Genomic DNA, 26,301 nt, shown 5'->3' on the forward strand with positions numbered 1-26,301 from the left:
TCAACCTGATAAATGGTATTTACCTACAGCAAAGCAATAATAAGCAGTATTGGTCCAATAGTCAAAGTTTTCTACCTGAGATTGAAAGGATACAAGAATGTGAACTATGCTGCTTTAGTCAATATTGAATGTGGGTTTCTGGCCATACTGTAAAGCCAGAAATAAAGATAACATTATTTGGAGGAAAATAGCAAGAAGGAAACAGAATGTTGGGACCTGGACTTGGTTGCCACCTAATTCAAGCCAAGCCATAGTTTAGAAAACATTGTATGTATACAACATAAAGTAGACTTGCAAGCTGACTTTAAGAAAAAAATCAGACATTTGTAAGAGAAACTAACATGCTACAAAGGTGATTTGCCTTAACTTGCTTAACTGAAAATATCTCACTTTGATATTCAAAATATTTAATAGAATGAGCACTTCAGTAATGAAACAAATTTACATTTAAACACTTATTTCTGTAGACTGTATGTTATCGTTATTTATTATCATAAATAATACCCAAAGAATGTCTTAGTAAATAATAAAATGACCTCAAGTGTATCATCTGTAACCAATTTGGTAAGACTAAGTTTACTGCTCTTTAATTCCAGGCATGATTTGAACAACTTAGAAGGCTTTTGATTGGGGGAGGTGAAAGGAAGGCTGTCACTAAATCCTGTGACTTATGGAACAGGACACATGTGAAGACACCCAAGTGCTGAAAACAAGGCTGTTCCCAGAAAAGCTACTTGAACTGAGTAATAGCTTCTGTCATCCACCAAGTTAGAGTAGAAAAGCCTCTTATAAAACGAAGTTCAGGTAGTCACAGGTATTGTAGAATCATTCCCAGGCTCTTCTCTATGTTCATGAAGATTCTTCAAAAAATATAATTTAGAATATGGCAATCCACATCTTTCTCAGGTCAGACTATACCAGCCACCTCAGTCCTTCAGAAATGTGCCATCGGATTGCTGGCCAAAATGGAGGCTTAGGTGGAAACATTGTGCCTTCTCTCACAACCAAGTGTAAGGACAACAAAGTTTTAGTAACAAAAACGCAACCAAAACACAGAAAATTGAACTATAGGGAAGGCCGACAACATTAAACCTTTCAGCCAGACTGGTAAGAGGGGCGGAGCCAGTGGGGGAGTGGGGTCAGTCAGGAAAGATGCTCCTGAACAACCTAGGCATGACTCAGGCACGACCCAGGTGTGACCCAAGCCCGCAGGCAGCAGGCAGCCGTGGGCAGGTCCCAGGGATGTGGTGGCAATGGGAGGACCCAGTGAGGGCGCAAGGCGGCAGGCTGACTGAGGTCACAAATTTGCGTGCAGATAAACCAGGTGAAGGAGCTAGCAGTGAGACAGACCATGCAGGCCCAGAGGCAGGAAGCAGTAGAGGGGACCGCTATTGCCCCTTATTGACCTTGCTCCCACATGCAGTGTCACAACCCAGCAACTGAGTTGCCCCACCCTGGTGCACACCTAGGGCTCTTCCCCTCATACATAACAGGCATGAACAGACCAAAACATTATGGCTCAAGAACAGCTCAAAGCCCCGGAGCCCATAACTCTAAGCGACCAAGAGATAGCCAACCGATCAGATGCACAGTTCAAAACAGTGGTGATCAGGATGCTCACAGAACTGGTTGATTTTAGTCACAAATTAGAGGAACAAATGAAGGCTAAACTAATTGAAATGAAGGAAAATGCACAGAGAACCAATAGTGATGGAAAGGAAACTGGGACTCAAATCAAGAAAGTGGACCAGAAGGAAGAAAAAAAATGACCAAACAGAAAATAATGAAGAAACAAGAATTCAAAAAAAATGAGGAGAGAGTTAGAAACTTCAGGACACTTTTAAACATTCCAACATCCAGATCACAGGAGTACCAGAGGGGGAAGAGGAAGAGCGACAAGTGGGACACTTATTTGAACAAATAACAAAGGAGAACTTCTCCAATCTGGCAAAGAAAATAGACTTTCAGGAAGTCCAGGAAGCTCTGAGAGTCCCAAAGAAGTTGGACCCAAGAAGGAACACACCAAGGCACATCGTAATTATATTAGCCAAGATTAAAATGAAGGAGAGAATCCTAGAAGCAGCAAGACATAAGGGGACACTCGCCTACAAAGGAGTTCCCATCAGACTGTCTGTGGATTTCTCAAAAGGGACCTTACAGGCAGGAAGGGGCTGGAAAGAAGTATTCCAAGTCATGAAATCCAAAGACCTACAACCAAGATTGATCTATCTAGCAAAGCTTTTATTTAGAATGGAAGGGCAGATAAAATGCTTCTTAGATAAGATCAAATTCAAGGAGTTCCTCATTACCAAGCCCTTATTATATGAAATGTTAAAGGGACTTACCTAAGAAAAAGAAGATAAAAAAGATGAACAGTGAAAGGACAGAAAACTCACAGTTACTAAGAACCACACCTAAAACAAAAACAAACTAAGAGGACAGCTAGAACAGGAGCAGAACCATAGAAATGGAGATCTCATGGAGGGTTAGCAACAGGGGAGTGGGAGGAGGAGAAGGTACAGAAAATAAGTAGCATAGATGGTAGGTAGAAAACAGATAGGGGGGAGGGCAAGAATAGTAGGGGAAATATAGAATCTAAAGAACTCGAGACATGTGGACATAAACCAAGTGGGGGGGAATCATGCGGGAGGGGGTGTGCAGGGTGGAAGGGAGTGAAGGGGAGAAATAGGACAACTGTAATGGCATAATTAATAAAATATACTAAAAAAAAGAGAGAAATGTGCCATCAGTTTTGCAGCCATGAGGTCCCACAATATGCTGGACTGTTAAAGAGTCTCATTCTTGACAGCTGGCAGGACAGCAGTACCTTTATGCCCTTCTGGCATTGCCTGTCCCCAGAGATTCAGGTTCTCTGCATTGAGTGTTCCATATATTTCAAAGGGATGCATAGGGAGGAATCAGAAAAAGCAGGTCCACCTTCAGTTGAGGCCTGATGGGGTGCAGTACCCTGAATCCAGACAGAGCTTATTGAGGTTTAGTGAGTGACAGAAACTGGCTCTCCTGTGCTGAGAAACTGCAGGGAGTGGCACTTATCAGTGACTGAGGTGCCACAAAAGGCTTTGATTACAGTTCACCAGGTCAGTCACCATGGTCCACTCCCCATAATTGCACATTTGACATGTGGCTCCACAGGTGAATACAGCAGAAATGCCCTCTGGAGGCATCCAAAGGCAATTGGCTGCAGTTGTTCGAGGGGTCTAGACCTGATATGCTCTTCGACCCTTTTAGCCTCTGCAGGCAGCCTAGAATCCCATTTACAAGTGAGCACCCTGCCATCCATGCAGCTGGAGGCAGCTGAGGGAACACACAGTGATGGCAAGGTCTAATGTCATAGCATTTCTGACCCAACGTGTGGCTCAGCTGCCTGCTGCCACCAAATGGCAAATTCAAGAGGTAGAGGCTGGTGAGAAAGAAAAGCGCTATTTATTTGAATGCTGAATGATCTGGGGAAATGGGGAACTCCCCATCTGAAAGCTCATCTCCTCTGAAAAGTACATACAAAACCCAACTCTACTTAATAAGACCAAAACAAATGGCGGTGCAGAAAATTCCTGCTCTATTTAAAGTACCATGCTTTTGAATGCTAAGTGGCTGCTAAGTGGTCATCAGGTAGCTTAGCTTGTACCAAGCTGTGTCTGGCTTGAGGCTCCTTCATGGGGGCTGTGTGTTGTGCCAGTGCCCACAATAGCCATGTGTCTTCTGTGATACCAAGGTTTTATACTCTGAATCAGAGGGCCAGAGAGCAAGCAAACACACTGGCACCTGCTCCACCAAGCTGGTGGGTGAGAGGGACTCCCTCCTGGAGGCCATGGCCCAGTGACCTTAGCAATCACAGTCCATCCTGTGAGGACACTCCAGTCCAGTCCAATACATCCTATGAGAGTGTGTCTTGAGCAGAAGGCCATAAGTCAGAGAGAGTGCTCTTTGTTCTCCTGGGATATATTAGTTTTGGGTGTGGGATGGACCAGGTGCTTTCTCAGAATGACGATTAACTCACTAACTTTCAGGTCTTTGGATGGGTCCACCTCCAAACTAATCCCTGCTTTCCATTTGTTACACTGGCAGGCCTTTTTGGTCTAGAATCAAGCCCTGCCATTGTAACTTCAGTTGTTCTGGTGCCTGCCTTCCATTGGTCCCACCCCCAATCTGATACAGAAGGGGGTAAGAGGGTTTTTTCTCATTCATCCAATTAACTTGCTAGACTTGCTGGTACTCAGTTAAGAACTTCCTCCTGCTGACACTTGCCCAGGGATAGCGGAACTTGCTCCTGGTTTCCCAGGAAACGTGGCCCACCCAGAGGGACCTGGCACTGCCTTGTATGGCCCTGGGAAGTTCTCAATCTGCTCTGGCAGTCCCTGCTTCTTGCCTGCTCCCAGTGGTCTGGACAGCATGTCTATCATGTCGATAGTGGTAGACTTTGTTTTGGTCCTTGAAGTTCTTGCCTTGGGCAACAGAAGAGGCTGGTAGGCCAGCACCAAGGCATCCTTAAGCAAGTAGTGAGAGGGCCCACTGTCCAAGCAATCAGCCAGCATGTCTGGGCAGTGACCTACATCTATGTGCAGAAGTGTGGGGCATGCATTCCAGGCAGAACTGAAAAGGCACAGTGAGGTGGGGCCATGAAGACCCAGTCCTGGGGGACCTGTGCCTTGCCATGCACACTGAGAGGACCAGTTTTCTGCTTTCTAGCATGTCATAGTCCACGAGGCCAGATGGCCTGCACAGGCAGCTGCCAGGTGTTAAACAATGGACAGCTGAGCCCACAGCAGCCAATGGCTATCAAGCACCCAATTACCAGGCTCACCTGTGGTTGCAGGCCCAGCTCAGGCAGCACTAAGTGCTTCTGAGTGCAGAATCCCATCTTGGAACTTGGAGGTTTTGGGTTGCAGAGGTGGCACAGGACCCAGCTGCTCTGGGTCCTGCTGCACTGGAAGAGCCACTGCCAGCCTCTGCTTCCAGGTGCTCAGGGGCTCCTCAGGCTGGGCAGCTTGGGCCCTCAAGGTGGGTGCTTTCTGGAAGCCAGAGGAGGCCTCTTACACATGGATTCTTACATTTGATAAATATCTTGTGGGCAACAATCTATTGACTCATGTTATATTTTACTAAAAAAATCAGTGCCTTCGCTATCTTTTATATGTTATTGGTCATTTTTATTTCTGTGAATTTCTTGTTCATATTTATTTTCATCTTGGAATGTTTGTCTTTTCTATTGTGATTTGTAAGATTTATCACTATACATTGATTAACAACCTTTCTCTGTTTTGAGTGTTACAAATTAAATTTGAGGAAACTTAATCCTATATGTATGATTTAACAGTATAATCTATTGCGGCACTATGTTACTTCCGTTTTTCTTTCTAGACGTGTTTCAAATGTCTCCAAGAGTTACATGGAAGATCAGTGATAACGTTGTCCTATAAGCCTCCCATCACTGAAGTTTTAATTTGTTGTAATAATAAATTCATGCCTTAGCTTGGAGAATGTTTACCATGAGACTTTAATGTTGTTCTTCTTGTCCAAAAAAGAGGAATGATTTGCTGGCCTGGACCATATCACACATGGTGCCTCTGTTTCAGGAGGGCTTTGATAATCCTTGTGGTTTGATGTTCCTATTTCAATAAAATTTACATGATTTTTATATTCTTTGCATTGCTGTTGGTTATGGTCAGTCATAGTGTGCCTGTGTTAAAAAAAAAGAGGTGATTGTACTGTTTTTTTTTTGACATGCCAAATTATTGAGTGTTTTTATACTAGTTTAGTGAGAGGGTTGCAACAGCTTCTGAGGAAAGAGAGAAGACATGAGAGATGCAGATCTAGTGTGGTTATGTGGAGTAGTAATCATTATTTCAAACTCCCTTCAACTGACACATTAAATATTCCCCGTTTCTGTAAGTAGCTAAGTGATGCTGTGCCTTGTTTTGCACGAAGAGGACATATGTGCATACACACAGTTGTGGAGAGGACACAGATTCGGTAAGTCCCTTTAGAAATGGGTTCTACACTATCAAAGGCTGAAATGAGAGTGAAAAATATCAGGTGACTTTTCAAGGGGCTCAGAAGTAAAGAGAATTAGCTGCTGAACCAAAGTCATCCAGAATGGGAAGGAGTTTTGCATTTCTAAATCCACGTACATTTTGATGGTAAATTACCTTAAATTAGAGGAAAGCAAATGACCTGCCATGTCTTTGTGTCAGAAATGATGCTGAGTGTGAACATACAGCCAAAACAAAGAACATTACTGGTCTTTCAAAAATCAAATGGAAGCTTTAATCAATTTACACAGTTCTAACTATTGAATAGTTTCTTTAGCAAAAGACAAAGCTACAGAATTCTGCACCAAAGTACTATTAAAATATTCTGAGTATTTACAAAATATTATTGACATGTATACAGACTACTTAGTCTTGTGTCCTTGTGTAATGCTTGAGACACACATAGGCTTATTTTTTTTGGTTTAACATTTAATATGAATAGAATTTAAATAGAAATTCACATAGATGTATTATTGTTTTGTATTTACCAGTTTTTATCTTTGGGATGACATATTTATAACTCTTAAACAGGTAGAAATCACTTGCAAACCAATTTTGAAATGTGAAGCCAAATTGTGCAAAGTCATTTTGTCCCAGGAGGAGCAACTATTTCTTGCTGGAATAAACTGGATGGGTCCCATCTGTTAGGTAGATCAGCTTCAGGCTCAGAAACACTACTCTCTCTTCCCCTTCTTTCCTGTTTTGGCAAACTTCCAGCAACAAAAGAGAACACATTTTGTGATGACAAGAATAGCAGCTGCCACACAGGCCAGCAGGAACCCAATCACATCCAAAGAGTGGTACTGGACCCAGTTGAGTTCATAGGAGGCTGGCTGCAGGTGTTTGGCTCCTTTGTGGCACATGACAAACTCGATTCAGAAGACAGCTTGATTCAGGGGCTTCATTGGTTGGTCGTGATGAATTCTAGACAATTTCATAGCATTCTCCTTATATCTGAAGGAGAAACACAAAGGTACTAACATTGAAAGGAATTAATATGCCTGATTGAGCTAGTCCCATGAAAGGTTCCTGAAGTGTCATACATATGTTTCAAATAAATATCATAGAATTGCAGAAGAGGTATATTTTTATTTGGGTCTTCACAGATGGTTTCACTTTAATGTTGACATTTTCTGATAACAAATATTTTACAAAATGAAGATGGGAGCTAAGGCAGGAGAGTCACCTCTTTTTAGCAGAGGAATCATAGGAGACATTCTAATGTCTACTATCAGTGTGAATGAAGAAGGGTCCACATGGTGGGCTGCACAAGTTTAGTAACACAAGGTCACCACACAGGATGCTCTGATCATAAATTTCTAACTGGGTGGCTCCTGGTGAGTAGTCTCATCTCAGGCCAATGGCTTCCTTAGTAAAAGATACATCTGTACCTTGAACGAGCCAGTCCATTGTTCTTATGCATGGAGGATAACATACCTTTGAAATGCCTGAGTAATTTCTCAAAGGCCTGACTTTGGGCAGCAGAGCACAATGACCTCAAACATCTCTTGTTGCCCACATACCAACTGCATTTACTATAAATGTAAAATGTTACCTATTCTGTCCCCACCAATGTGAAAGACGTATTCTGTACTTGGAAATGTAAAAAAACTGCCTTTCCATTTCACTTTTTTTCTTTTTTTAAAAAATATATTTTATTGATCATGCATTACAGTTGTCTCATTTGCCTCCTTCTTTCTTCTTTACCCTACACACCCTCTCCTTCCACATACTCCCTCTTTAGTTCATGTCCATGTGTCACAAGTTCTTTAGATTCTACATTTTCCACACTACTCTTTCCCTCCCCCTATTTTCTCCCCACTGTCTGTGCTACTTATTCTCTGTACCTTTTCCCCCCTTCTCCTCCTCCCATTCCCCTGTTGCTAACCCTCCATGAGATCTTCATTTCTATAGTTCCGTTCCTGATCTCGCTGTCCTCTTAGTTTGCTTTTGTTTTAGGTGTAGTTGTTAATAACTGTGAGTTTGCTGTCCTTTCACTGTTCATATTTTTTCTTCTTTTTCTTACATAAGTCCCTTTAACATTTCATATAATAAGGTCTCAGTGATGATGAATTATTTAAACTTGACCTTATCTGAGAAGCACTTTATCTGTCTTTCAATTCTAAATGAAAGCTTTGCTGGATAGATCAATCTTGGATGTACTTCTTTGAATTTCCTGACTTTGAATATTCTTTCCAATCCCTTCTTGCCTGTAAGATCTCTTTTGAAAAATCAGCTGACAGTCTGATGGGAACTCCTTTGTAGGTGACTGTCCCCTTATCTCTTGCTGCTTTTAGAATTCTCTCCTTCATTTTAATCTTGGCTAATATAATTATGCTGTGCCTTAGTGTTTTCCTTTTTGGGTCCAACTTCTTTGGGACTCTCTGAGCTTCCTGGATTTCCTGGAAGTCTATTTCCTTTACCAGATTGGAGAAGTTCTCCTTTATTATTTGTTCCAATAAGTTTTCCACTCATGGCTGCTTCTCTTCCCCTTCTGGTACCCCTATAATTCGGATGTTGGAGCATTTAAAAATGTCCTGGAGGTTTCTAAACCTCTCCTCATTTTTTTTTTGAATTCTTGTTTCTTCATTCTTTTCTGTTTGGTCATTTTTTCTTTGTTCTGGTCTACTCCATTGATTTTAGTCCCAGATTAGTTTCCATCACTATTGGTTCCCTGTGCATTTTTCTTCATTTCACTTTGTGTAGCCTTCATTTTTTGTCTAATTTGTGACCAATGCTCAACCATTGGTGAGCATCCTGATCACCCATGTTTTGAATTGTGCATCTGATAGGTTGGTATCTCTTGGTTGCTGAGAGGTATCGGATCTGGGGCTTTGATCCATTCTTCTGTTTGATTCAGAATGTTTTAGTCTGTTTGCATCTGTTAGGTATAAGAGGCAGAGGCTTAGGTGTTCACGTGGACGGGTCAACACAGTTGCTGGGTTGTGATGCTGTATGTGGGGGTGGGGTCAGAGAGGGAGCAATGGTACTTGATCTACTCTCTCTCACATTTTGGTTCCCTCTGCCACTTCCCACAAACAAATTGGGCCATTCCAGTGCTGGTTCCTGGGTGGGTTGGCTTGTGTACATTATAGGACCCTGTGGGTCTCTCCAATGAGTCCTAGGGGAGGCTAGGAGCCTCTCCCAGCACCTCAACCTCCATAAGTTTTTTCAACTGCTGCTTTTAGGCTTTAATTCCCATCCCTGGGGCCCTGGGTTACCGGGTCTGTCTCACTGAACATTTTTTGCTTGGTTTATCTGTTTGCAAATGTGTTTCTGTGGTCAGAGAACTACCTTGCTTATCTCACTGGGTTTGCTAGTTTTCTCCCAAACCCAGTTCTGCTAACTATTGCCTTTGCCTGCAGGGACCCTTCTCAGCTGGCCGCTGACTCAACCTCTCTTCCTGGCCTAGATAAATGGTTCATTTTTGTTGGACTTAGGCACAGTTCAATTTTCTGTCTGTTCTGGTTGTCATTTTGTTTCTAAATCTTTGTTGTCCTTAAATTTGGTTGTGTGAGGAGGTACATTATTTCCACCTACTCTTCCATCTCAGCCAAAAGTCTCCATTTCACTTTTTATCCAATCCTAGTGGGTAGGGCGACCTACCCACCCACCTCTACTTTGTTTTCATGCCTCTTTAGTCCAATACTAGTGAATTTCATGTAACTCTCCTTACATTCTTTCCTTTGATTCCAAATGCATGAAAAGAACTGTCATACTGCCATTCTCAGAGCATTTTCTCATTTGTTGATTTTGCTTCTGGGCTGGTCCTTGCTTATTAGCTCAAATAAACTTTTATAAAATTGTTTTGATAGTTTTGGACTTTCTTTCCTAGACATGAATCAGGTGGCAAAATGAAGTTTTAAGATGAGGCCTTTCAAGTTTTTTTAGTGTAATAATATCGTGGTGCGAGATTGCCTCCTTACTGGTGGTCCGTGGGCTTCCATGTTTCTCTTCATAAATCTATTGTCTGTTTCCCACCCAGAATATAGTGTTTTGAAACACTTAAGATTATTACATTCTCTTGCTCAAAGTTTCCATTTGGCTTCTGAACCCATTTAGAATAAATTACAAACCTTTTTTTTTGGCCCAAGGACCCTACATTGTGCTATTAAGAAAACAGTATACCCCAAATAGCATTACTTCTGCTGAAAGACCTGATGTGAAAACTAGATTTAATACCTGATTTATTTGAAACTTTAACTTCCCCAAGAACTAAAATCATTATCAACCAGTCTGGAACTTTCTGATCCCTACCAATGAGTTAATCTGTCACTTGGCACCTCTGTATCTTCCACTGGAAGAAGAGGCAATCTGCATGATAAACCCCTGCCATTCCTTTCCTGGAAGATGATGCCCAGTTTAAAAATAACATTGGTTTTTTTGTGGGTTTTTTTTGCCCTGGCTGGTGTGGTGTAGTGGATTAAGTGCTGGCCTATGAACCAAAAAATTACCAGTTAGATTCCTTTCAGGACACGTGTGTTACGTGCTAAATATCCAGTTGGGGGCACCTGAGAGGCAGCTGCATATTGAGATTTCTCTACCTTTCTTTTTCACTCCTTTCCCCTGTCTTTAAAAATATATAAATGAAATATATAAAAAATAATCATGTTTTTCATTTTGCTGATACTTCCCCCAACACATTCTTCTGCTTATACAAACCTCCCATTTTGTACAAAACCTCTGAGAACCTTTCTAGTCGCTAGCTGTTTTCTGCCCCATTCATGAATTGCTTAAAACAGTCCATGAGATCCTCAAATTTACTTGGTTGAATTTTTCAGCATGACAAATGGACAGACCCTTGGGAACCACCCATCCTATCTCTTTTTCCTATGCACACTGTCTTGCTGGCACCTGTGCCTTCTGGCTGTTCACTGAAGCTGCCAAGTGTGTTTCCACCTCAGCACTTGTGAAGTTTCCTTCTCCTCTGTCCCCCTTTTAGAGCAAGCTTCCCTGTAACACCCAAGGTTACATTTAACTTCTGAAAGAAGCCTTGGGGTAAATGTCAAGTGTCAGAGGAACTTTAACTGACCACACTAATAGCACCCAGGCCATTTCTTCTGTGGGTTTGATTTTTTCACTTTTTGATTTATAGATCTTTAAATACATGCACATTGGTTTATGTGATTTCAAATCCACTTATTTATGAGTGAAGTCACTTTAATTCACTTGTGTATTACAAAGACCACAATATTTGCTTTGATGCAAGAATGAAGAAATTTCTATTGGTATGTCACTCTACATACATTTGTTCATAAACAGAGGCTCTTGCCCCCGATCTGGGGGTTTACTGATGAGAAGGTGTGGTGAAGCGACGATGATAAAGCAATATCCAGGCTATAAATACTGAGAGTTTGTTAGCACTATTTGAGAGATTTGATTTGGGCAGGGTGACTCTTCACTAACCAAAACTCTCTCCAGAGACCCTTGGGCATTCCTTCCTGCCTTGGCTTCATAGGTTCCTTAGACAGTGGTGATAATCCTCAAAGCTGCCCTTGAAAGAGATCAGCCAGCCTTCCAACCTGTTGGAGCATCATGTTCCCTAGCAACATGCTGTAGCAACAGCAGACTTATTTTTCTACTGACAGTTGGAAATCTGTTCTTGGTTGGTCATTGATTCTTTCTTAAATTTGGCTTAATTCCTTCATCTCTGCTTGCCTGTAACAATAGTGTGATTAACCAGTCATGAGATGTCATTTCCTTATCTGGAGTATTAAGAGAATGTGTGTTATATACATTCTGAAAAAAGATGGAAATCAGTGTTTGTGTATAAGTTGTCAACCCCCTAAACAAAACTAAATACAGGATAACAAAACAATGTATTTTATAAAGTATACTCTTAATTTCATATAAGAAACATAAGAAAAAAATGTACATATCCTAAATAGACAGCTCAAAATTTCATAGTACCTAGTCAATTGTCATGAAGTGAATACCTCAATGTACCTACTAGCTTGATACTGACATAGGTACCCAAGCTGCTAGACACTCCTTATGTTCTTGAACTTTCAGTTAGGAATCCCTTCCACAAATTAACTAGTATCATTACTGTAAACACCATAGATTAATTTTTCTTATTCATTAGAATCCTATTGTAATACTAGATTTTTCTCTTTTCTCTAGAACTTGTTAGTTGATCCATTGCTGTATAGTACCCAATATATGACAGTCCAACAGAGTATAAGCTTCACAATATTCAGTGGGCATTTGGATTGTTAATAATTTTTTGGTTATTTCTACTAACGCTGATACAAACATTTTTGTACATGTCCTTTGGTTTATATATTTATACATTTCTGTGCTGTATATACCAAAATGGGGCACTACTGAGAAGAATGTGTTGCTTAATTTTACAGATTTAAAAATATTTTTAGTTTGGGTTTCTCTTTCATTTTTATCTGCTTGGACATATACTCTACAATTTAAAAAATTTCATGTAGTGAGTCATGGATTTTCCCAGTATGGATGTTCAAATATATTTCTATTCTTTTTGTTGTTAAATATATTTGTTCTCCACTGTTGTACATATGTCAAAGAGGCTGACTTTTAAAATTGTTTATAAAATCTTTTATTTACTTATTTTGTCATCTTTTTTATATTATAGAAAATAATATTTTAAAATATTATTATGATTAAAGGCTTGTATTTTGTTCTCTCCTTTTGTCCACTTTAAATGTTTTTTAAATTTGGGAATTATTAGTATGTGTTACCAATTAATAACTTGTGTTGTTTTGAAAGACTAACCTATTCATTATTATGAACATTTTTATCTTTATATTTAGAAGTGCTTTGGTTTACTGTTTGTGCTAATAGTAGGGCTAACTCTTTTTTTAAAAATAATTTTATTTAGTTATTTTTCAAGTACAGTTTTTGTCTATTTCTCCCATCCAAGCCCCTCCCCCCGCCCCGTGCCCTCCACCTTCCTCTCATTTCTTTTTTTAAATTTAATTTAATTATTTTATTGATTATGCCATTACAGTTGTTCTATTCCCCCCTTTATTCCCCTTCACCCTACCCCCCCGTCCCCACCATTACCCCTTTAGTTTATGACCATGTGTCTCAAGTTCTATAGATTCTATATTTCCCATACTATTCTTGCCCCCCATCTATTTTCTATCTACCATCTATTCTACTTATTTTTTGTATCTTCTCCCCCCTTCTCCTCCTCTCACTCCCTTGTTGCTAACCCTCCTTGAGATTTTCATTTCTATGTTTCCACTCCTGATCTAGCTGTCCTTTTAGTTTGCTTTTGTTTTAGGTCTGGTTATTAATAACTGTGAGTTTGCTGTCCTTTCACTGTTCATCTTTCTTATCTTCTTTTTCTTAGGTAAGTCCCTTTAACATTTCGTATAATAAGGGCTTGGTGATGATGAACTCCTTGAATTTGATCTTATCTGGGAAGCACTTTATCTGTCCTTCCATTCTAAATGAAAGTTTTGCTGGATAGAGTAATCTTGGTTGTAGGTCTTTGGATTTCATGACTTGGAATTCTTACCCAGTGGCGCAAAACAGCAGAGGGGGTCACCATTTCCCCGCTCTGACCACGCCCCCACATACAGCGTCACAACCCAGCAACCTGGGAGTCCAAGGCTCCCCTCCTCATACTTAATGGACGGGAACAGACCAAAAATGGCTCAAGAAGATCTCAAAGCCCCAGAGCCTATAAATCTAAGTGATGAAGAAAGAGCAAAACTCTCAGATGCACAGTTTAAAACACTGGTGATCAGGATGCTCATAGATCTGATTGATTATAGCCACAAATTAGAGAAACATATGAAAGAGAAACTCCCTCCCATTTCCACCTCCCTTAGTTCTCGTCCCTGTGTCCTTCCTATTTGTTCCTCCAAATCCTTCCCCTTTTTTTCTCCTTAAATTCCCTTCCTTCTCCCCTCTGGTCACTGTCCCCTTGTTCTCTATTTCAGTGTCTTTGTTCTTATTCTGCTTGCTTGTTTGTTTTGTTGTTTAGCTTCTTGTTAAAGGTGAGATCATATGGTATTTGGTTAACTCTTTTTTATGGTCACTGTTGAAATAGACCATTTTTCTACTTTTTAAAAATCTTGTACACTGCAACTTAAGCATGCCTTCTAAGTAGTATATGAAATTTTTAAAATCCACTCTGACTGAAACATTACTAGTGTTTAAATAACTTAGTCTGTTTACATTTGCTGTAACTACTGACATCTTTACATATATTCACACAAAACAGGAGACAGCAATATTCATAAGAGCAAAATTTAGAGATAAGCAAAATGTCCACAAAGTAATAAATGGATAAATAAAATGTGCTATATCAATATCATAGAATATTATACAACAGTGCAAATCTACGACAGTGAGAAAGTCAAACAACATTATGTAAAAGGAGCAAGTTTTTGCATAATTCCCTTATTAGGAAAGGTCAAAATGACTATACACACTGAAAGTTGATTAATGTTTCCTTGGGATATAGGGAAAGGGGTGACTTCTAAGCACATGACCTGTCTTTTGGGGATAAGAAAAATATCCTAAATTTATATAATGGTGATAGAGTCATAGCTCTGTAAACATATTACATATATTTATATTTTATAATATAAATGGGTGCGTTTTATAGTATGTAATAGCTCATAAAATCTTTTAAAATGATGATAGGAAAGTACATTTTTTAGTATAAAAATTTATAGCATCAGAAATGTTAGATATTAAATTGAAAGACATTATGATTTTTTTTCTAGTTTATCATTATTTTTCCTGTATGTTCTGTCATATGTTTTTTTAAAGTGTGTTCTTATGATTATATCTATTACTTTATATTATTGGAGGATAATGGATACCCATTAAAAATGGAGTTAAAATGCAACTTTGAAATAAAAGAGTGTTTAAAAATAAAAGTAGGTTTAACATGGGTTAAATATGGTAATAATATCAAAATTAGCCTCTTGAAAATGGAATGGGGAGGCCTCTTAAAAACAAGGGGATAGTGACCAGAGGGGAGAAGGAAGGGAAGTTAAGGGGAAAAAGGGGGAGGGATTTGGAGGAACAAATAGGAAGGACACAGGGACGAGAACTAAGGGGGGGGTGGAAATGGGAGGGAGGTGGGGAGCAAGGGGCGGGGGAGGCTGGGATGGGAAAAATAGACAAAAAACTGTACTTGAAAAATAACTAAATAAAATTAAAATAATAATAATAAAAAAAAGAAAAAAAATGAGATAGGGAATTATTTAAGGGGGGTGGAAATGGGAGGGAGATGGGGAGCACTGGGGGGTGGGGTGGGCTGGGATGTGAGTAAAAGACAGAAGAGTGTACTTGAAAAACAATTAGGACTTCTGCCAAGATGGAGGCATAGGTGGAGACACCATGCTTTCTCACACAACCAAGTTTAGAGATAATTAAATATTAGCAATAGAAAACACAGCCAGAACACAGAAAATTGAACTTTTCAGAAGTCTGATAACAACGAATTCTTTGGCCTGACCACATCACAACCCAGCGACCTGAGCGGCCCTGCCCTGGTAAACACTTAAGGTTCCACGCCTCATACTTAACGGGCACAAACAAATCAAAAATGGCTCAAGAAGATCTCAAAGCCCCAGAGCCCATAACTCTAAGTGACCAATAAATAGCCAACTGATCAGACACATAGTTTAAAACAGTGGTGATCAGGATGCTCACAGAACTGGCTGATTTTAGTCACAAATTAGAGGAACAAAGGAAGGCTAAACTAATTGAAATGAAAGGAATTGCACAGGACACCAATAGTGATGAAAAGGAAACTGGGACTCAAATCAAGGGAGTGAACCAGAAGGAAGGAAAAAATGACCAAACAGGAAAATATGAAGAAACAAGAATTTAAAAAAAATGAGGAGAGACTTAGGAACTTCCAGGACATCTTTAAACGCTCCAACATTCAAATTATAGGGGTACCAGAAGGGGGAAAGGAACAGCCACCAGTGGAAAAGTTATTAGAACAAATAATAAAGGGGAATTTCCCCAATCTAGCAAAGGCAATAGAATTCTAGGAAATCCAGGAAGCTCAGAGAGTCCCAAAGAAGTTGGACCCAAGAAGGAACACACCAAGGCACATCGTAATTACATTAGCCAAGATTAAAATGAAGGAGAGAATCCTAGAAGCAGCAAGAGCTAAGGGGACAGTCACCTACAAAGGAGTTCCCATCAGACTGTCAGTGGATTTCTCAAGAGACCTTATAGGCAAGAAGGGGCTGGAAAGAAGTATTCCAAGACATGAAATCCAAAGACCTACACCCAAGATTGCTCTATCCAGCAACGTTTTCATTTAGAATTGAAGGACAGATAAAGTGCTTCTCAGATAAGATCAAATTCAAGGAGTTCATCATCACCAAGCCCTTATTATAGGAAATGTTAAAGGGACTTACCTAAGAAAAAGAAGATAAGAAAGATGAACAGTGAAAGGACAGCAAACTCACAGTTACTAAGAACCAGACCTAAAACAAAAGCAAACTAAGAGGACAGCTAAATCAGGAGTGGAACCATAGAAATGGAGATCTCATGGAGGGTTAGCAACAGGGGAGTGGGAGGAGGAGAAGGTGGGAGAAGGTACAGAGAATAAGTTGCATAGATGGTAGGTAGAAAATAGATGGGGGGGGCAAGAATAGTATGGGAAATATAGATTCTAAAGAACTTGAGACACATAGTCATAAACTAAAGGGGGAAATGGTGGGGGTGGGGGTGCAGGGTGGAGGGGAATAAAGGGGAGAATAGAACAACTGTAATGGCATAATCAATAAAATAAAAGTAAACAATTAAATTAAAATAAATAGATAAATAAATGGGATGATACTCATATGCACTTTTGACAAATAAACCTTTCTATAAATACTATCTATTAAGAAAAGTGATACTTACAAAGGGTCATTAATAACTGCCTTCAATACATTGAGAAAATCTGCACTAGACATTGTGTCAATGTCCAGTCTGACAGTTGCTCCCTTGATCTGAATTCGAGCAATGTTATCAGGTTGATCCGCAAACAAAGGGAGGCCCACCATTGGGATCCCGTGGTAGATGGCCTCATAGACTCCATTGGCTCCACCATGAGTTATAAGGGCTTTGGATTTTGGATGACCCAGAATTGGGTGAATTTAAGCAAATTATGAATTATGAATCTTGGAATAAAATGAGTGTTGGGAAATAATGGTATATTTAATAACAGATTAGTATGCACTTCAGACTGTATTAAAATGTCTTTTGGAATTCAAAGGAAGAGGCTCCTACATTTTCCAGAGAGAGTGGAGGCTTCCATAGAAGATTGGTGAGTTTCTTATGACTTGAAAATGAACACAAGTTTCCAGTGGAGAAGTTGAGAGAGAGTAATCTGGATAAAAAATTAAAAAGTGCATGCAGAAATGTGCTGAGGCATGATAAGAATATATTCTCTAAATAAAATAGTGAAGTCACTGAATCTGAGATGTTGAGGGTCAAGGCTGCATGAGCAGTGATGGCAGGGGCACAGAAGAAAAAGCTACACATTATTAAGGAATATGTTACTATAGGGATTTTGACTTTTTTCCAAGAGAAAATGGGGAATCATTGATAACAAAAGATGGGCTCATATTTTCAGGGGCACTTGGATACCCTTAAGTGGGTTAAAGGTTTTGTGTAGGGAGAAAGGAGACAGGATGATAACCCAGAAATTATTGACATGTTCTGTATGAGAGGAAATGACATATTCTTTATGTCATTCATTTTCTTTGTGGCCATAAGAATGTGACTGTGTAAAATAAGATGCCAACTCTTATGTCTTATTCATTTCCCCTAGAACTGTGAAATACATATAATAAAGTTACTTTTTACTTCTGAGGTTTTCAATAAGAAATGATCAATACATTTCTTTCCTAGTGAACTGTTCATTATTCTGGTCAAACTGACACTGATTTCGGTGTTTTCCAGAGTGTTACCAAGAAGATCATTTTGGGGGATCCATTTATACAGGCAAATATTTGGTCCTAATATGTCTGGTTTTTTTTTTTTGCCTTTATGTTTCCATATAACCAGTTAAGGTAAAGAAAGTAACATTACCATGAGTCGAATTTCAAAATTATAGTGTGTTAAATCTTAAATAGATTCAGAGACATCTAGTTCAACCCCTCCATCTTACAGAGAAGATAATGAGGACAAGACATGTTAGATAATGAGGACCAATAGAAGACTGACATAAGAGGAGTAGATACTCCTATTACATGTACTTATTTTTGTATTCAGTCAGGTGTAAATGCAATCATGATGTCAGGGGTTAGACAAATAAAATTATCAATGACTCATTCAAGCATATACAAAGTTTTAGGTAGTCATAATTGTTGTACAAAACCCAGCAACTTACTAATAATCTACACATTTATATTGTTCTCACTATTTATTGTACCAGCTCTTCCAAATTTAATATTAACCTGTTCATTTCTTTATGTATGATAGTGAAGAGGTTTAGTTATATTCACTAGTTCCATATTGTATTTTATTTCACTTTTACATAACTTCAATTACTAAATAAATGCTACAGTTATTTGTGAAAATTGTCATTCTGATGTTTAACAATTTATTATTAGTAATAAATAATTTCTGCTTTAGGGGTAAATTTAGCTTCTTTAAGATGACTAATTAGGAATCACTATTTCCTCTACGAAAAATTTCAGGTGATCATTTTTACATGAATTTTGTGTTATCAGTCTAGCTAGGATTGGAAATTCTCTTAAAATGAAGAAGACCTTTTGAAAGCCCATTGGAAAATCATAAATAATAGTATAGCTACTGAAAAGATCAAATAGAATTATAAGTTTAAATTTTATTCAACTGATGGTTTCCACCTCACAGTGTGCTGCGTTGCACAGAGAGCATCGACTAATATGGTTAATTAATCACAAATGGCCAAGCAGCTTCTAAGTTCAGTACCTAAATTTGGTTTAAAACTTGAAGTTTCTAAGAAAGTCTCATAAGGCAGACTCTAGTTTATAAGTAGTTAACCTCTATTTATTTGTTATGTGAGTGTTAAGTAACCTCAGTTTTCTAGGAAATCAGCATAAGTGACAGGGAGAAATCCCTATAAGTTAGAAATCTAAAAGTACTTCACAAATACCCTGAGGGTTCAAGTGTGTTTTTTGTATTAGATAATTTACAACATATTTAATGGAGAAGGCATTTGAAAGTGTCCCAAACTAGGCTTGCTTTTGGTTGACTTTTTTTTAGCAACTATATTCCTTTGTTCTTCAGTCAGGAGAGGTTATTCTTCTAATGGGTTGTCTCTGGGCCACAGTTTACAAAACACAGGACCACCTTGAGGGTGGACCAACATCCACCCTACCTATTATGTCTCCCGATTTAGAATTTTTCATGGCCCACCCTGCCTCGGAGGTTTCTCTCTTGTTTCTTTATAGGCCTCTTTTTCTCTTGCTCTAAATCACTGAGGCTGGCTTCAGAACCTTGCTGAGCCCTGGACATCCTTTCTCGGAATATCACCTTGAAGAACACATTGAATAGGTCGGTTACAAAATTCAGAGAAAGGAAGGGAGACCTGTATACTTGGCAAGCCTAACCTGCATGATGCCTTTCAGGCTGTTATCATCCCTAGTTTATGATACTGTTAAAATGCAACTGCTTTCTGAGGACATCTGTAGTGTACACAGTTTCCTAGGGTTTCTGAAAGAGAAAGGAGCAACCAACAGGGCAGAATTTGGTGATATCTGGACCTGCCTACAGCGCTGTTATAGTACCAGACCTCACACTGTACCTCTGACATACACTTCTCTGTGGTCACCATGTTAATGCCCATGTTACTGCCAAACAGAACACTGTCTGCATCACTTTAGCTCCTGCCATGGGCACTTTGTTTGTAAACTACTGTCTGAGATAAGGTGGAGCTGTCATAAGAGTTTTCCTTTCACACAGGAATTTCTGCAAGCAGACACTTTAGAGAGTTTAACACAGTCACTGTTTTTCTACTCTAAGGTACTTTGTCTAACCTTTTGAGGAATCTGGGCCAGGGCTGAGGCAATCATATTGGCCTTTTCTTCGAGTCAAAGTAGAGACCATCGACCCCAGGCTAAACACCACAATACCATCTTCTCCAGAGCTCTGGACAAACTGTTCCATTTCCTGTGAAGAAAGGAAGATTCCCATCAGAAAAGAGCAACAGCAGAGTGAACACCAGTGAACGCACTGCTACAAAAAATGAAAGAGAGAAAATTAGTGATTGTAAGGAGTTACTAGAGTAGTGCTTGATTTTAAAGATTGTCATAAATACAGGTAATATGAAGTGACCATTGTACCTTTTTATTTCTGTGTGTACAGTGGAGTAACATTTGTATTCTTGTTGTTATTCAACCCTTCTTTGGAACTTTTTCATCTTGCATATGAGAACTGTCTCTTTTTTAAAATCTTTAATTAAAGATTTTATTTATTTTTAAATTTATTTATTTAATTGTTGTTCAAGTACAGTTTTCTGTCTTTTACTCCCATCCTAGCTCCCCCACCCAGTGCTCCCCACCTCCCTCCCATTTCCACTCCCCTTAGTTTTTGTCCATGTGTCCTTTATACTTGTTCCTGTAAACCCTTCCCCTTTTCCCCTGAAGTTCCTTCCCCTCTCCCCTCTGGTCCCTGTCAGCCTGTTCTTTTTTTAAAAATTAATTAAGTTATTTTTTGAGAGAGGGAAAGGGAAGGAGAAAGAGTGTGAAAGAAATATCAATGTATAGTTTTCTCTCATGTGTCCCCTGCTGGGAACTGGCCTGCAACCCAGGCATGTGCCCTGACTGGGAATCGAACCGCGAGGCCGGCGCTCAATCCACTGAGCTACACCAGCCAGGGCAGCCTGTTCTTTATTTCAGTGTCTATGGTTATATTTTACTTGCTTGTTTGTTTTGTTGTTTATGTTCCTGTTAAAGGTGAAATCATATGGTATTTGTCTTTCAATGCGTGGCTTATTTCACTCAGCATAAGGCTTTCTGGAAATGTCTTTCTTATACTGTAATTCTCCATTTTCTTCCCATTTTACCCATTCCTCACAAATGTCATTCTGCTTTCTGTTTCTGTGAGTTTGAGTAGTCTGGATACCTCGTATAAGCGGAATACAGTATTTGTCTTCTGTGAGTGGCCTATTTCCCTCAGAAAAATGTCCTTAAGATTCAGATATGTTCCAGCATTTGTTAGAATCTCCTCCAACTTTAAGAGTTAGTAATATTCCTCTACAGGTATCTCTGAATCACCAGAAAGATGAACAAATGGGCCTTAGAGCAAATTCATCTTGAATTATCTCTGGAGGCAAAAATCACAAAAAAAAGACTTCCATGTTTGGGCACATCATGAGAAGCCAGGGTTCTTCTCCAGAAGTGGAAAGGCAATAATGCTGGGAAAACAGAAGGCGGCAGGAAAGAGGAAGATCAAATGTGAGATGGATGATTCCATAAACAAAGCCATAGGCATGAGGCTACAGGAGCTGCGAGGACTGCTAAGGTGAGGATTTGGTGGACATCTCTCCTTCATAAGGTCATCAGGAGTCACAGCTGACTCAAGGGTGCATAACACACAGCACTCCTGTTTGCATAAATAGCATATTTTGGTTATTGATTTATCCATCAGTGCACCCTTGTGTTGTTTTCACCTTTTGGTTCTTGTAAATAGTGTTGCTATAAATTTGGGTGTGGAAACATCTGGATTCTTTTGCCATTTTTGGGGGATGTGCATCCAAGCCAAGTGATTATTGTTTTTAATTTATTGAGACACTTCCATTTTTTTTATATGTGGCTGTTTTTAACAGATCTAATCCCTTAGTTCCTTTGGAGAACACAATTGATGAGTTTGAATTCTTTTGTTTCATGTATTTGTACACATGTGTGTATGTGTGTGTGGCACTGGCTAAGCCACAGGAGGCTGCCAGTTGCACCCCACCCTTGGACATGACTGCTGAAACCCCAGACAGAAGCCTCTGAGGGTGATTCACTCTGAACGTCCCAGCTCTGACATGATCTGCCTGCCCTGCATGGAACTGAGCCCAGCAGGAGGGGGCAGGAGGTATTTATAAAAACAGATCTATTTAGTCTTCCACTGTGGGTGGAACTGGCACACAGGAGGGGCAAAAACTGCATGCCTTGCACTAGTTCTGCAACAGTGCTTGCAGAGACCCCAAGGGAGCTACACTTTGAAGTTCCTGGCTCCAAGCTGTGTCCCCCGAACCCTTCTCTTCAAGGAATTGAACCCAGTTGAATGGGGCCAGGGAGACTCTCTCTACCTCTGTAGCTAAACTGCCAAAGACCCTTATGAGAGGTTTTGAGGGTGTTGTGCCACATCTCCCAGCTCTGAACTGTGCCCTCTTTCACCCTGCTCAACTCTGACCCATGGGATTGGGAGGTGTAGATCAAGACAATTCTTGATAGGGGCTGGCACAGGCCCATGGGAAGGGGTTTATCTGCTTCTTTTCCCTTAGTTCCACAGCGATGCTGCCAGAGACCATCAAAAGGGCATCTTCTGTTGAGGGCACCTGCTTAACCTTTGGGCAGGGGAAAAGATTCATTGGCCTTCTGAGAGTTCACCTATCATTTCTGCAGGAAAAGAACAGGCCTCATGTTAATGTGGGAGCAGCTGACAGTCATTCCTGCTTGACTCCAGTGTGGCAGGATGGTATTGCTAGTATTTCAATGATCATGTTAATGCTCACCCCCTATCCCAGTTTGTGCTATAAGAATAGGAGTGCCTGACCCTGGAGAATGGCTCCTGAGGGCGATGCATGATGTTGACTTAGGACTTGGATCTCAGTGGTAGATACTCTGGATCTCCTCCTGGAGCCTCACCACCCAGATATTCTCTTTGAGGCTTGTGTATGCCCTGATTTGGCTTAAGACTACCAAAGCCCATGGCGAGTGTCAAAGAGTGAGCTGCTTTGTGTTGGCCCTTTAGGAGAACACCTGGGATGCTAACAGACTCCCTTGTCCTTCCAGCAGACAGAGTAGAGTCCCTGGTGATTGTCACTGCCTGATACTATGCAGACCTCTCTTCATGGCCCTGGTTCCCTGGTTTGGGGGTCCTGACATGTGGTTGAAACCCCCATGCTCCTTAGGGGAAACTTTTGCAATACTATGTTATTGTAAAAATAAATAAAAAAATAAATAATTCAAAATCCTAATAGGTTCAAATGAGCTACATTTCAGCTTTCTCCATTTACTCAGATAATGTTGTGGATCTTCCTGAAAAAAGAAAGCAAAGAGAAAGTAGATCAAATGAGAATATTATAATATAAATATACTATTTAATTTTCTGAACAGCTTGGAATAATGTAGCCAAAGATCTTTAAACTGTTGGTGGTTTTATTAGCAAACATAATTATGTAATATACATGCTTTATATTATGTTGTTTATATATATGAACTATACATATGATAAAGTGTAATAATTTTTCTTCTCTAACATCACATCGGTACATTCACAATCATAGAAAATGGTTAAACTTAAGCAATTGTAGACTTAAACATGTATTTGTTTACTCTTTAAAGCTGCAACAGTAATAGATGCAAATATAAACAATGAGTTCAACTCCTTAATCAATTAATTCTACCATAGCCATGCAAACACTTTTCCCTAGACTGTTTCATGTGGTTTCTGCAATTGAGCAAGCAACTCACTGGTACTATAACTGCATTTGGTTTATTTTAGGAGTGTAATAATTCTTGTATATTAATAAAATATTTGCAAATAACTGCTGGAATATTTAGAGTATTTTCATAAAGTGTAATAACAGATATCTTTAGTCTTAATTTCGGCTCATTTTGTATTCAAAAGGAGAATTTTCACAAAGTATATGGGTTTGCCCAAAGGTTTGTTTTTTTTTCCTTGAGATGGCTCCAGTAGTGCTTAGTTGTCTTTAACTTCATTTGAAACAATTATGTTAGATTGTATTGTGACAGCTGCCATATCAGCATGCATTAAAAAAAAAACATCAAAATTGGTGAATTCTTATACAGCCCTTTTAATATTGAAGATGGAAGAAAATAAGCAACATTTTTGGCATATCATGCATTGTTATTTCAAGAAAGGTAAAAATGCAACTGAAACACACAAAAAATTGGGCAGTGTATGGAGAAGGTGCTGTGACTGATCGAATGTGTCAAAGGCAGTTCGTGAAGTTTCATGCTGGGTATTTCTCAATGTCTATGGTAGGATAGACCACTTGAAGTTGATAGCAACCAAATAAAAACATTAATGGAGAACAATTATCATTATACCACATGGGAGATAAATGACATACTCAAAATATCCAAATCAAGCATTTAAAATCATTTGCACCAGCTTGGTTGTGTTAATTGCTTTGGTGTTTGGATTCCACATAAGTTAAGGGAGAAAAGCCTTCTTGACCATAGTTCTGCATGTTATTCTCTGGTTAAACATAATGAAAACATTCCATTTTTGAAACAAATTGTGATGGATAGTAAAATGTGGATACTTTACAATAATGCATAATAGCAGGGACTATGGGGCAAACAAAAAGAACCACCCACCACATCAAAGGCCAGTCTTTTTCCAAAGAAGGTGTTGTTATGTATATGGTGAGAGTGGAAGGGAATTCTCTATTGTTGGCTCCTTCCAGAAAACCAAACAATTAATTCCAACAACTACTGCTCCAAGTTAGACCAACTGAAAGCAGCAGTTAACAAAAAGCATCCAGAATTACTCAACAGAGAACACAAAATCTTCCATCAAGATAATGCAAGACCACACATTTCTTTGATGACCAGGCAAGAACTTTATAATTTGGCTGGGAAGTGCTGATTCATCTGTCCTATTCACCAGACATTGCACCTTCAGATTTCCATTTATTTAGGTCTTCACAAAATTCTAGTAATGAAAAAAATTTCAGTTCCCCAGAAGATTGTGATACAGGGTGCAGCCGCCCCCCTCCCCCAAAAAAAGATTTGGAATGGTGTCCAGAATTCAAAGTGTATAGGAATATTGGAGAGACATATAAGATGTCCTCCCCCGTCCCCCCAGGGGGAAGAAACAAATGGAGCCAGGCCATTAAGAGCCATTTTGCATAGCAACAGTTTTGCAGCTAACTTCTGGAATGGTTATTTAACATATGTATAACCTTTAACTGGTTTCATAGATATGTTAAATAGCCGTGGCCAAGTTTTGAGCCAGAGAGAAGGGAGTGGCTTGGAACTCAGGATGAAACTAGGGGCTGCACTCCTGAGTGAGAGGGCCTGTGTGAGAGCTTGGAAAAGATGGGCTCCAGGACATGAGGTGGGAACTGCCCAGGTGAAAGGGAAAACCACGCAGCTTTGCCAGAATGGAGGTCCCTGCAGCCAGGTGAAGAAGAAAGCCACATGCTTTTGGTGGAGTGAGAAACCCTGCAGCTTTGGTAGAAGAGGCCCAAATGGCTTTGGGGTGCCCCCTTTGGCCACGTGGCCTGGAAAGCAAGAGAGACTTTGACTGGAACTGGGTACAAAGAACTCTTGCCAGTGGACCATGAGAGGGTACCACAGTACTTTGGATTAACTAGAGAGAGATCCTGTCTGCACGGTGACACAGCTGACGGTGCCAGCGGCCTGCAACAGACGTGTGCTCTTTTCCTGATTTACAGTACCGGGAGTTGGGACAGTGGGAGAAGGGAGAGCTGTGTAGGTGTAGGTGTATACCCTAAAGGACTTTGATATTTTAGTGGTGGCGTTAGGCCTGAATAACATTAAATAAACATTTTGTTTCCTTTTCACAAATCTCTAGCATTGAGAGATGTCTTTCCAATTGGCGGCGGACAGAAGAGCCCAGTAGATTTTAGTATTCCATCCTTGGGAGGGGCCCCTGTTGTTCTGTAGCAGTTTCTGGCATCCCTAGGTGGCCCAAATATTGTATTGCACCCCGCCCCCCCTCAGACCTCTTGTTTGGTAACAATTGCACAAGACACCCAGTACAGTTCTTTGCTCAAAGAGATGAAATTTGGGGGAAGATAAAATTATGAAGTTGCCTGAAAATTGCAAAAGTTAGTGGAACAAAATGGTGAATACACTATTCAATAATGTTATGGGTGAGGAAGAGGCATGATAGCAGAGGAATGAATGGAAGCCACACCAACATCGTCCAGGACCAATCTTGAATTTCAACTGAGTTGTGGAGAAACCACCTGGAACAAACAACTGAAAAATAGCTAAAGAGAAGCCTTATAGCCTTGGACTGACAGAAGAATCATCTTCAGCACTAGCTGACTGGTAAGGAGTGTGGTGTAGACTTGACAGGGCTGGCTGAGAGCCCACAGGTGGCCGCA

At 39.8% G+C, this 26,301-nt stretch overlaps 1 protein-coding gene across 1 annotated transcript; it reads right to left on the bottom strand.

Annotated features, from left to right (window-relative positions):
* Nucleotides 1-6,268: 6,268 nt before the first annotated feature.
* LOC128625808 (UDP-glucuronosyltransferase 2B18-like) lies at nucleotides 6,269-20,300 on the bottom strand. Its single transcript, XM_053655007.1, is given in 5 exon segments — nucleotides 6,269-7,004; nucleotides 16,914-17,139; nucleotides 17,972-18,060; nucleotides 20,022-20,071; nucleotides 20,073-20,300. Coding segments are annotated over 5 exon segments (750 nt in total). The 5' UTR covers nucleotides 20,178-20,300; the 3' UTR covers nucleotides 6,269-6,724.
* Nucleotides 20,301-26,301: the final 6,001 nt, after the last annotated feature.

The sequence above is a fragment of the Artibeus jamaicensis genome, unplaced genomic scaffold (assembly GCF_021234435.1).
Source record: "Artibeus jamaicensis isolate MK-2021 breed Jamaican fruit bat unplaced genomic scaffold, CSHL_Jam_final contig_908, whole genome shotgun sequence".
Classification (NCBI taxonomy): domain Eukaryota; kingdom Metazoa; phylum Chordata; class Mammalia; order Chiroptera; family Phyllostomidae; genus Artibeus; species Artibeus jamaicensis.